The sequence below is a fragment of the Coloeus monedula genome (assembly GCF_965178545.1).
Source record: "Coloeus monedula genome assembly, chromosome: 1".
Lineage (NCBI taxonomy): Eukaryota > Metazoa > Chordata > Aves > Passeriformes > Corvidae > Coloeus > Coloeus monedula.
This window is the reverse complement of record NC_138781.1, coordinates 29,308,687-29,321,740: the sequence shown is the minus strand read 5'-3', so window position 1 is coordinate 29,321,740 and position 13,054 is coordinate 29,308,687. Positions and strand designations below refer to the sequence as shown.

Below are 13,054 nucleotides of genomic sequence, written 5' to 3'. Positions count from 1 at the left end.
ATTAAGCCTAGGCTAAGAATAAATGCCTCCAAAATATACAAGTGAAACAGTATATTATATATACATGATTGCCAATGTTCTTATATTGAGAAAAACCTCTGCAGGGTTGTCCAGATCCACTTCTAGATTCCTACATACATTTGCATAGGAATCAAACTCTGTGTTTGAGTTTTTTTCATTTGTTTCGTTCTGCTGTTGGGTTTTGGTTTGGTTTTTACTTTGTTGTTGCTTTTAGCAGCAAGAATTAAGGAGTCTGATTTTTTCCTATTTTATTGTTTTTTCTTTTGGCCTTTTTCTGGTCCTGGAAGGAAAAATGGATGGTCCAAATTATTTTATCTGCTGGTAACTGCAGCTGTTTAAGAATAAATAATAAAGAAAGTTGAAAAACGCACTCAAACTCCAGATAATAATTGAATTCTTTCAGTCATGGAGGAAACATCCTGAAGATCCACTATTTATGAACTTACTGTAGAAAAGCAACTATAAAATTCTCTGCACAAAACTGCAGGGTAATAAGTTAGGATAAGAAGGAGAGTACAGGGCCTGGAAGCACCTCGTCTCAGGACATAAACCTTCAGTGTGGGCGTAGAAAGTGCTGGTCCCAAGGCAGAGTTCCAGCATCGCTCTGCAGCACAGTGGGGAAGCTGTCATGAGAAGGAAGCTTGTGTATGAATAACTTTACTTGGCAAAAATCTTCCTTCAATATCAGTTTTCCACTACACTGAATTATGAAATGTCTATGGATACAACTGGAACGTTCTGTCTGGCTATGAATTATGTCATAACTGTGGCATAGCTCCATAAATGGAGAAAACTAACTGTTTTCCTCATCTTTAGGTATAAGTTCCATTTCATAACAGCCGTAAGACACAGCACACAGCTATTACATTTCTCAAGTGATTACAGTTGCTCAGTGTTTGGTCTCGCGCCCTGTAGAAGTGTTAAATTTCTCTATTCGTAAAGAGCAACCATATACCTTCTGTCTGAATGACCTACATTTAACTTATGAAAAGAGCAAAACAGGAAAGAAAAAATATATATTTTCCACAGGAGAGAGCATACAGTGTTTGTTTTCTGTATAGTGGTCTGCACTACATCTAGTGAATAAAAATTGCTTTCTGAGCTCTGCACATCTAGATCTGATCCAAAGCTCATTGAAGAAATGGGATTTGGATCAGTCCCAGAGAGAGTGCTAGGAGTGTAAAACTGCAGCACATTCAAAGCAAAACTCTCATAGCTCCAGAACTGCAGGTATTGTATAAATTGAAGTGAAGTGCACCTTAAACACATTTTGCAGTGTCTTTTTTTATTGTTGATAGATACTATAACTTTTACTGTGCATATAATTACATGAATAAGTGAGCAGTTTCAATTAGATGAAAATTAGTAAGGGGTAAGATAGATCTCTTGAAAGTTAAGAACACATTTAATGTATCCATTAAGTAGGGCGTCACCAAGTAGTGTGTATGCAATATTGCTAAGAATTTACAATTTTTTTCTAGAAATTCTAAGTTAAAATAAATTCATACAGCCAAAGACACCTAACAGCAGAAAATTCATAGCATTGTATTAGTGTTCCTAACTTGAATGTTGAACGTGTCTGATGTATGAGAGCAGGGCATCTGTTAACTTAGGAAACATGCTGGCATCATTCCTAGCAGTTCTTTTGAACCACTGGACAAATCAGAATGAGAAAATGCATCCATGTTATTCTTCAAAAGGAATAAAACCCCTGTTTCTTTGCAATATAAAAGTAATTTTGGAATATTTCAATGCTCATCTAAATACAGGTTTGGAAGAACATTTCCTTTGTTTAAATTAATTATTTTTTCATTACTAAAAACCCATAAAATAATAATGCTACGGCATTCTGTTGATTACAAAGCCATGTAAATCTCTTACTAAATTCAATAATCCCCTTCCCCCTCCTTTTTTAAGGCTCAAAGATATTTTTAAAGCTTTGAATGAAATGAAAATCCAACAGAAATATTTTTTTCTGTTTGATTGCAGCCAATAACCACATTGCAAAGTTGTGGCTGACTTGTAATTGGGGAACCTGCTGTGGTCCCACATGCTTCTCTGTTTATACAAATACTCCAGTATATAAATATTCATTTATTTTATATATACATCCATGCATATGTTTAAGTGGAACAAGGATGCTAGGACTAATGAAGGTGTAAAAGGCACATTCTTTTCACACTGCTGCTTGCAGTGCATAGATTTAATATATGATGTTAGTTTAGTGATATAACCCACTGACTATTTTGTTGATTTTGGTAGGGTAATGCCTAGAAAATGGATGCCTCAGCTGCCAGCATCCACTTCATAGGGTGATACATGTTTGAAAGCAAATAAAAGAATCAAGGCAGCATATACCACTGGAACTGTAAGAGAAAGTTAGGGAAGCAAACTAACAGTGGTAAAATTTATGCTATATGGCTGATTTTCTAAAACCTATTATTCCCAGTTGCATCTTGGTGTATTTTGCTGAAAATTTCTCAGTAATCCTTGACTAGGAGTACAAATGAGGGAACAGGGTTTTTTTGTTGTATGTGAATGTGGTGTGTGTACCTACAGTGAAGGGTAACTTACACCTTCTGCCTTCATGGTTCCCAGTAAGGCTTTTTGTCTCCCCCTTCACTACTCCAAAAGCTGATGTTTTGGAAAGTGGAAAGCTGCCACTCTATGCTCAGGCATTACAGTGCCATGATTTTGTGTGAATCTGATGATAGTGCCATTTAAAATTAATCAGGATCTGCAGGTTGTGCTTTAGAGTCCTCCAGTCCTTCACATTCTAAGCCACAGTGGGTATTGACCATAAGGAGTTTTACAAATAGCTGGTGTTCAAAATAGTATGGTTCAAGTAGGAGTATGTATGAAGAGAAATGGAAATTGGCCTGAAAAAACAAATCCGTAAAATATGATCACACCTGGCTTAGGTAGTTACTATGCCAAAGAACGTCATGTAGCATTTTAACCACTTAAAGGCTTGTTTACATTTGAGTTTGATTTTTAAAAAAATCATAAGGGTGCTTCAGTTCTTCTGGTTTACAAACAAACATTAAAATGTATTTCTATTCCCATTTTTTTGCTGGAACTCCATGTTTAAAACTGATCTGAAATTTATTAATTTCCTTTCAAGTTCTTAATCTGTGCTTTATTCTTCTGTGTTAGATAAATGTAGGGAATAATTCTAATTTTTTTTCCTGTTCTTCTGGAAATGTAAAATAAAATACATCTTTAAGCCAAGAAAAAAGTCCTTGATAGAAGTTATAGGTAAAACTACCACTAAAATTTGACCCAAAATTGTCTGCTTTTTGGGAAGTGTTTCCATCATTTGCTCAAATCCAACTCTTAATGAAATACCAAATTTAGGCTTTAGGCTTGCAGTCTAGCTAATGGCAAGAAATGGAATTCCCAAAGTGCTTGGGCTATTCCCACATTCCCAGCATGCTGTCTCCATGAGTTTCAGCAAAAGATTGGGTTAATAACAGATTTTCAGGCACTTCAGTGAAGGTACTTAAAGGCGGGTAGAATGAATCATCATCTCAGTTTTCTGCAGCTGGAGTTGCAAGGAAATCCCAGTGCCTGGGACTAGCTAGCCAGCTTGGGAACACTGGAAAGGCAGAAAAGTTTGAAATCATGCAGCTCTTTAAAACTGGAAACTGGGGGCACCCTTGCTCATTCATAGCATGTACTGTTGGATCCTTCCTGAAGACAAGTATTAGCGCCTCTATGAAAACCATCACAGTTTCATTCATTTTCCACCAAGTGTGATTTTAACCATATATTGTAATGTAGCAATTCTCTGACTTGATGGAAATCTGGATTTGATGTTCAGTTCTCTTTTCTGCCTAAGAAGATACAAAATCTTGCTCTCCTTTTCTCAGAATAGTGCTCTACCACTCTGGGAGCATTTTTAAGGCAGTCTGCAGAACCTGGTGCATCACACTGGAAACAAAGAAAAATCAGACCCACCTGGCAAGAATGAGTAGGTTAAAAAAACATTTAATTTTTCAACTTAAAAGTGAGGACAGTCTTTAGGGAGAAAAGTTTTGAATTTCAGTCCTCATTCCCTGGAAAACTCCTTTATTTGACAAGTAACAATCATTGAAAAGCCTATCAAAGCATTTCTAAGAAATTTATGGGTGAGTTCCATTATGCCTGTGCCAAATCATATTTTTCTTTGCTTACTTCTTGAATTTTTGTATGACTCAGTTTGTACAGGAAGCTGAAGAGGGAGTTGAACTCAGTATGGCTAGATGAGCAGTTAAAGAACTCCTCATTTAATTAAATTCAAATAGAGTCCATGCCTGATTTTTATAAAAAAGCTCTGTCCAAACATCATGTCACTTCAAAACAAACTCTTGCTATTGCTAACAATGGAAAGTTTATCATAAGGAGAAATGGAACAGATTGGTAATGTAGAAATGCAGTAGTAAGTTTGATTCTCACCTGGTACAAATCTGTGCAACAGATTGGCTTGACAGGTGTCATTGTAAGAATTGTGTTCTGGCTTGTAAACTGGTGAGGCTGCTGTTTAGCTTGCTCATTTCTGGGATTGAGTTTTCTTTGTTCAATAACTGTTGAGGATATCTAAGTAGGTGTTTGTGATGCTTCAGGAAAACAACAGAAACCCGCCCAGACTGAGTGTGTGGTTTGATGTGTTTTGCAAACATGGGCACTCTAAGTTCACACAGCTGTAAAACTTGAGAATATCCTCCTGTGGCCTCCCATGCTCACAGATACTTACCTTAGATCTCTTTGAGGGGTTGGGGCCACGACCGAAGGAAGTTAGGCATGTCACTGAATGGGATTTATTGAAATCAGGGCAGACATTCATGGAGGTTTTTCTTTCCAATGGCTGCAATTGAAGTGCAGGATGCTGTTCATAAACTGTTTTGCTGTTGAAGCAAGAAAGAATTTCTATAACTCAGTCAGATCCACTACTTTTGTTTTGTTTTTGTTTTAATGAAAAAAATGAAAGCTTTTCAAAACTAATATTTGAAACAAAATCAGGGAGGGAAAAAGAATACTGATTAAATATTTGATTTTCAAAGGCAGCTTTGTAGAATACAAAATAAATATTTAATAAATTTTAAAAATTCAAACTGTACAATCAAAATAATTTCTGTTTTCCTGGATTTTTTTTAAAGTAATTTTGATGTAAATTTTAAGGACGGAAGTCCTCATGCTGCTATTCTTTCAAGTACTCATGCACATGTTTATTTTTAAAAGTGTTTTAGGTCTGATTGAAATTAATGATAGGAGCTAAAAAGTTTTGCTAATTTAGGAACCAAGCATTGAGTTATCATGCAGGGAAAACACTAATTTTGTTTCTTCTTAAATATGATCATGTCATGTGAGTTGTTATTCTCACCAGTACATTGGCTTTTGTGTCCATTGGGATTCAAAGATGACTATTGTAAAGACCTGGTAACATATGATGAAATTAAAAGAGCAGGGCTGCTGTGATTTTTATCTAGAAATACATTTCTTCCCTCTTGAGTAGAGTCAAAAGGAAATCAATAACTTTGGGAAAAAAACCACATAGGACAGAAGGGAATAACATTAATGTTGTTTTGGAAATACAGCATCCAGGAAACGACTATGAAGGTGGTTACTCCAAGTATGTGTGCTATCCAGAGCAGATATTTTTTTGTAAAACTTAAAGTAGCAAATTACTTTAAAAGGGGACACTAGCATCACTGACTGAGGAAGTTGAAGCTACTGTTCCATAAAAACTCCATTTTCTCCAGAAAATTACTCTAAATGAATTCTTTGTCTGCCTTTTAACAGATGCTATCACAGGGAACAGTTCTCCTGAGAATTGGGTTTATCATTTTGTCCCTGTCATCTTTTGGACTACTTATGGAGAACAAGTAAGATACAAAATATGTGGGTTTTTTTCTTCTTTCGTTATGGATTATTTATAATTATATGTAAATCCCAGAAATTATATCAATAAATAAATACAGATACCCAGACCCACCTGTGGCTGTCTGTTGACTGGAAAATAAAACATGACTACCTGGCACCTAAATCCAGGAGTGTTCCCATAGCAAGTAGTGACTACATCTATATTGTTCCTTGCAGAAAAGTTCTGGGATGGGTTTGTCATGTCTCCCTTTGTGCTTGCATTTATTGGGTTCTCTCCTCTGGGTTTGGGACGCTGGCAGGTGAGTGGGACCTGCCAGCTGTCCCGAGGCTGTTCAAGGTCAGACTGCAACCATATTGTGCCAGCCCTGTGTAGCACACCATAGGTGCCAGATACAGTGATGATATATGAAGAGCACACAGTGTAGCTCAGAGTAGGCTCAAAATCATGTGAAAGATGGTGTAGGCTTAAGACTAAACTTAATCAGTATGGCTTCAAATGAAATTGAGTCTTGAATACACCAGGCCAGTGAGATACATTATGAAGTAGTCCATACGAGCACTGTGGCCCTAAAGAAGAGTAAGTTGCATCCAGAGTTTCTTACGAAGAAGTTATTTGCCCTGCCAGAGAAGAAATGTGGAAGTTTCCTTTGAGACTGAGGTGCCAGTACTGCTTTGCACCTGCTGTTCATTATGTTTTCAGAAAGGAATACCTTTCACTTTTATAGACTGAACTATTTAATTCAGGATAGGTAAAAATCTGTCAACATGCCAGATGTGAATAACTCTAGGGAGTTAATAAAGAGGAATTAGTAAAAATTTACAGAAGTAGACTGTTGAAATGATTCTGAACTACTTTTCAGAATTTTGTTGTAGTAATTTTTGAGATGAAAAGACAGTAACTATATATAGAGCCCCATTTGTGTGAGTTCAAATATATTTTGCAAGTATGTGTATTCTCACCAGCAGCAAATTCAGTGTTACAAGTCTATGTAAGGTGTATACTATAAAAACCTAACTATAAGGTTAAGAAAGATGACTTGATGTAAGTGCAGGACATCACAGACGAATTCTATTTTCTCCTTTTCACTGAACTTGGAAAAGAAGAAAAGATTGGATGTTAATCTGAATTTATTCCCTTTTCTAGGTCCAAAGCAGGAATTTTGGAAATCATCCGCTGTTTAGTCTTCATAGGTGGTTACAAACTTGGCTACTTCAGGAGTCAGTTTTCAGTCTTGGGCTATGCATATGAGGTAAGACATTTATTTTAAAATATCTATGCTGATTACTCTAGATTTTTTATCTTTTTACAAAAAAGCAGAAACACTAAACATTTACATTTTGCTTTCTTATTTTTCATTATGCTATTTGAATATTTTTTTTCTTATCTCTTTGTTTCTCATGTTTTATGATTATTTTGTAAGAAAACTATTCAGGTTTACTATGGAGATGCCTGTTTTCCTTGAAAAATAGGTTATGAAGGAGAGCATTTACCACTCCCTGCAAAAATAATTTACTTGTGGCCACATGCTTTGAAGTGAATAATAGTAATGCATTGCTGAATTTGAATTGTTTAATTCCCCTTTTATGGGAGAAATCAGAAAATGCTTGGAGACTGGAAGACTTAAATATAAAATATTTGCTCTGTACTAATCCTGTGCCTCAGAAACGGACTTTTCATCATTGACAAGGAGTGGATGCAGGACTCAATAGACCTATGGTCTGATTACGTATGGCTACTTTTGTGTTCTTAGCACTTTTATCCTGTTCATGTCTTTTGCTTTTTATTATTTTCCTTTTCTTTTCCATGCAGTTGGTAGTTCATGTCTCTTTTAATATTACCACAATAAAATAACAATAGTCACTGATATTATTCCTATCTAAATAACAGTACCAAGCTACCTACTGTTGGTTACCAGAAAAGACTGGTTATTCATAACCAAAAAGGGTATGAATGGGTGGCTGGATTAATAGAACCTCATCAGAAAGTTACTCTTTGGCTTAAAATCAGAAAAAAACTCAAATAAAACAGTAGGAACTGAGACTCAAACAAGTTCAAAATGGTTCCTTTGACTTCAAACACATGCAAAATTTATAGCATCTTTCCCAGTTGGCGGTTTCTGGTAGTGGCCTTGCTTCTTCTGCTTTTCTAAGGGAAAAGGAATTAGAAAAATGAGAAAAATCTACTGCTACTGTGGGTCTGGGAGGTTTTTCTGTTCTTTTTTTCTGCCTGTGTTGGAAATCAATAACTAGTAGACAATATTTAAAGCTAGATAAATGCCACTAATTGAGAATTGTTTAATTCTGTGCTTCCCCCCGCCCCACATTGTTACATTGTCAAAGCTTTGGTGTATAAATCTAACTGTTCTTGAATTCATTTAATAAGAGTCCGCAAGAACTCATCAGGTATTTTAAGGGGTTTGCTTAAATATAATTTGGAAAATGTTTGTATAATTTTCTGAGTAGCCTAATATAGTAGAAAGGCTTGAAGTAACAAATTTTAAAATTTTGGAACTAATTATCTTGCCCTTGAGACATAGCTTTCAGACTTGAATTATTTGGGTATGCTAACTAAATTCTGGGAGAATTTTGTCATAATATACACCCTTAATACCTGCCTTGCAGAGTTCTGTGTGCATATGTAAAAGTGTCTCTTACTAAGAAATGAGTAAAGTAAAATTATTTGATTATTATTCCTATTTTTATAGGGAATTCTATAGCTTCCTATTCTTTCATGAAGAAGATAACAAAATGAAGTGGTTCTTGCTCTGTTCTTTACATATTTATTTCTGTCATTAAAAAAAATTACTTTATTGCCATCTTGAGTTCTTCTCTACTGAATTTTCCTGTTCTTCCTTTTTTTTTTTTCTCCTTCATATTACAGTTCTTTTTTGTTCTTTTTTTAGTACTTTGTTTGAAACTATGTAGTCCATTTTTAACAAGAGACAGGAGTGCCTTGCTCACAATTTTTCTTTGAAAATACTGAAAAAATAGGTGTCATTCAAATAATTTGCTCTTGGGCAGGCCAGAATAGATAATTCTTCCTAGTGATGCCAGTATTTCCACACTAGACATTTTATCACAAATCCACAATTTGGTGATATTAATAGCTTTTGTAATCATAGAATCATAGAATGGTAGAATATTTTGGGTTGGAAGTAAAAATGTCCTCTTGTCTAATCCCCTGCAATGAGCAGGGACATCTTCAACTGCATCAGGTTGCTCTGAGCCCCGATCAACCTGATCTTGAAAATTTCCAGGGATGAGGCAACGAACACCTCTCTGAACAATTTGTTCCAGTGCTTCACCACCTTTATAATAAAAAATGTTTTCCTTTTTGTTTGAATACTTGTGATGAACTTCAAAGTGTTCCCCATTTTAAAATAAATGATCCACTTATAAAATAAATTATCCACTTTTGCTCCCAATGCATTATACAGTTTCTGGAGTCATGGTAGGCATGTTCTTATGGGTCTAATGGAATTTATGTTAAAAAAAAAATCTCAGAGGTTGCTGGAGATTTGTTAATTCATGTTGAAAAGTCTTCAAACATCAATGTTTTATCTCAATATTGACCTGGTAATTTTGTTTTCCTCGTCTAAGTATCCCCTCTTCAGCATACAACTAGATTGAGCTGACTTTAATCTTTTAATCTAATATTTCTAGTAATCATAACCTGTAATATACTCAAAAATGTTCTGTTTACATCTTCATCTTTATGTGTTACCAAATTAACAATTCTTTAGTAATCCGGTGTTCAAGAATGAGAGCACATCATGTAGAAGAGTTTATGTTGACTTTTCCTATAAATTATGCCTTCAAGGGTATAATTACTTAACGATGAAGAAGGGTTTGTAGAATTTAACAAACAATTCTGTCCCAGAATTTTTAAGTTAATGGTGCACATTGCAGCAGGTAAGTGCAAGACTGATTTTACCAACAGCATGTTCAATCATTAGTGGAAAAGTGTGCAACTATTTTTGATATGTGTGGGGTTTTTCTGCTACTATGTTTCATATGTTCCTATTTCTCAAGACTACTTTAGAACCAGTAAATAAGATTTCTAATCTTTGCCATGCTATTTGCAGAGCATTGTAACTAGCAAAAATACATGCTTTAAACTGTAAGTGATTGTGTTTGGCTCATAAGAAGGCTTGACAGTTATCAGAATGCCTTCTGGGGGGAATCTAGATGGGAAATACAAAAGAAATGAGAGAAAACTAGGGGGTCAGTGAGAGAAGGGAGAAGAGCAGAGGAAACAAGAAGCAAGCCTTTCCCACTTTGCCATTAGATTAGCTCAGGTGGGCATGAAAAAAGCAGCTGAAGATGTCAATTTGAGCAGAAGGAACAGTCCTGCTCTCTGGCTCTGTCCTCTTACCCTCCTTGCTGCCCTGCTAACTGGCTTAGCTGGCTGGGCTGACTTAGCCAGACAAAGATTTTTCTTCAGGTAAGTGATGCAACTTGCTGTGGAGCAAGAAAGTTTCTTAATGCTAAGGCTCAAGGAAGGAGGAAGTAAAATGATGCTATAGGTGTGTAAGAAAGAAAGCAAGACTTCTGCTTTTTGCTAAAGCTGCAATCTTAATATGTTGTTTTCTGTGTCTGCAGTCAATAAAGACGGCATTGGCTCCATTGATACTTCGAAGTTATGTGTTACCAGATTTGGTTCCTTATGAAAATTATGTTATTTTTCTGATCATTTAAATATATTGTCCTTCCTGCTGTTGTATTTGAATTCATTCTATGATATACTCATGGGGATCTCTCGCAGTGTCCTTTTCTTCTCCAAATAAGAAAATAATTTGAAGCTATCATCATTACAAAAGTAAGGTAGGAGGTGGAACAGTGTACATTCCTCAGCATGCATTTTCTGTTCCTTTTCCTGTATGTATTTCATATGGATGATTAGCTGAATGTGGTGGGGGGAGGGAGTGTGGATTTTTTTGTTGTTGTTTCTTTGTTTGAGGTTTTATGTTTTGTTTGTTTATTTAAGAAAAAAAGTGCTGATATAGGAGGAAATTTTTAGATCTTAAGAAAATTATTTCTTGGGTGGAGGTCATTGAAAACCTTGATGACAGGGAATATATTTGACTAGTTTGAAGAGCTGGTGTGTTTTGAGAATGTGTGCTGCCACATCCTATACTAGTTAGCTTTCTTTAGGCTGATTACTTCATGCCTGTGTAATGTGATGATTGTGTGTATTACTAAAGCCAAATCATTTTCTGTCAGACTGGGCCTGGAGCCCCCTAACCACCTGGAGGTAGCAGAAAACATTGCTTGTGTGTTCAGTTATGTGACGGTTCAGCAGGCACGATATGTAAAAATAAATCTGTGATGATGGTCCACCTCTTTAAAGTGTTTCCATCCAACTGCTCTGGTTTGGCATCAGCCAGCATATTCCATGAGCTGAATTTGGTCAAGCACTGGCTGTTATTTGACAGTAGTACTAATGAGGAGCAAGTAGAAATGAGAGCCATTGACGTGTTGTTGGAACTCTTGTTTTAAATATTTTCACCAACTCTCATAGTAGCTGCAGCTCAGACTTAAACTAACGGGCTAGGAGTGAGGAAGAGGGAGGAGGAAATAGATGTCTGTCTTGATTTGTGTATCTTTTACCCTTGTTGCAGCTAAGGTATTGTATCTGAGAGTAAATCTTTTCACCCTGACTTCAGCATTTCAACTTAATGATCTACCAGGCTATGAGCGTGTTGGCTGGCATGTATTAATTTACAGGTAGGAAGGACAAAAATTTAAGGCAGCTTTCATGGTGGAAAAGAGAGAAAAAGGGAGGTTTTATACATGTGTGATGTTTTAAATTAATAACTTGTTTTCTTTTCTGTTTTATGCGGGCATGTGGTACATTAGAAATATAACCAGCTTTGGAAGATATACAGAATCTTGTGCTGCAGGGTATAATTCAGCCCTTAAGGTAGAAATGAGCTTTATTGTGGTCAAATTCCTTATTTACTCCTCCAGAGTATCTGAACTTGGTAGATGCAACTGTTCCAAAAACTTTTGGAGACAGTATTCTGTACCAAATGGACTGCTTCTCTGATCTCTGATGCAATTCTGGTATTTCTTAGGGCATGGGATCTAATTGGTCTGGATAAAATATAAAATATCTCTTTATTAAAGAACTGATTTACACGGTATCCTGTGTTCCACAGAAGTCCCTCTTAATGTGATATATTATCACACTACTTATTTCTCCTTTCATCATACAAAGAGTTGCTGTTACCTCGTTTCTTAGTATAATTTACCGGTGTTGGAATACTGACTTACGAGTACAGACATAAAACAAACATTTACTCATAAGAACTTATTTCCACATCAACGATAGTTTTCTGCTCTGTAGCATTTTTTCTTGGTCCCTCGTTAAGATCATCTGTGCCACATTTCAAAGAGCCGCGTATCCCATATTTGGTTTCCATTAAGGTGAAAGCTCCATGCCCTGTGCTATGATTTATGACCTCAGCATTTATGCAGTCGCTGTGCCCTAACTAGATTGGCCGGTGTATTTCAAATATATCTTAGAAATGGAACTGGGGATGGAAGGAAACTCTGCTGCCTTATGATAAAAAGCCTTGTCAACACACATGGAATTAAACAAACACGCGTTGTAATCGGTTTTTTCTATGTTAGCTCCATTCAAAAAGTTTGCTATGCCATGCAGTGTATCCTAGGGACTGGACTTTTAATATTCTTGACAACTGCCCTAAGGGGAATAATGTCCCTTAGAAAAAGACACAGTAAAATCTGGCAGTAGATTAAGTTAGTTTCCACTTAGGTGTGACAGCAGAGTCATTACTGATTTTAGACTTAGCCAGTTTGAGAGTCGACTTCACCACCATCAACTAAAGACTATGATGTATAGTTCCAGATGCTCTGGCCAATTGACCGTAAAATTGCTCTGCATTTCTGGCAGAGCAGTTGAGCTGGAGCTTTTAAAATCTCCACTCTCTGAGCTCAACACCCTTCCCCCTCTGCTTAAAAGCTGCTCATTATTCTTCTTCTGCCCGCTGATCTTAGCAAAAGAAAAACTTCTGGAATCAATTAGAAGTGTCTGCACTTGATGAGATTTGCACGTGAGTTCGGAATTGCGAGGCTTTGATAGTGTCAGCCAACAGCTGCAGTTTCAGGTGGTAAAATTGGGGAAGGAATTTTCCAGGGTTTATTT

The 13,054-nt window shown here is 36.2% G+C and overlaps 1 protein-coding gene across 1 annotated transcript in view; it reads left to right on the top strand.

Moving 5' to 3' along the window:
- Positions 1 to 13,054, top strand: part of AGMO (alkylglycerol monooxygenase) — a gene marked incomplete at both ends in the record, with an annotated part of 192,752 nt that overhangs the window by 106,942 nt on the left and 72,756 nt on the right. The window contains 2 exons of the mRNA XM_082282158.1: positions 5,803 to 5,885; positions 7,028 to 7,133. Of these exons, the coding sequence (XP_082138284.1) occupies positions 5,803 to 5,885; positions 7,028 to 7,133 (189 nt within the window). The remainder of the gene's footprint in view (positions 1 to 5,802; positions 5,886 to 7,027; positions 7,134 to 13,054) is intronic.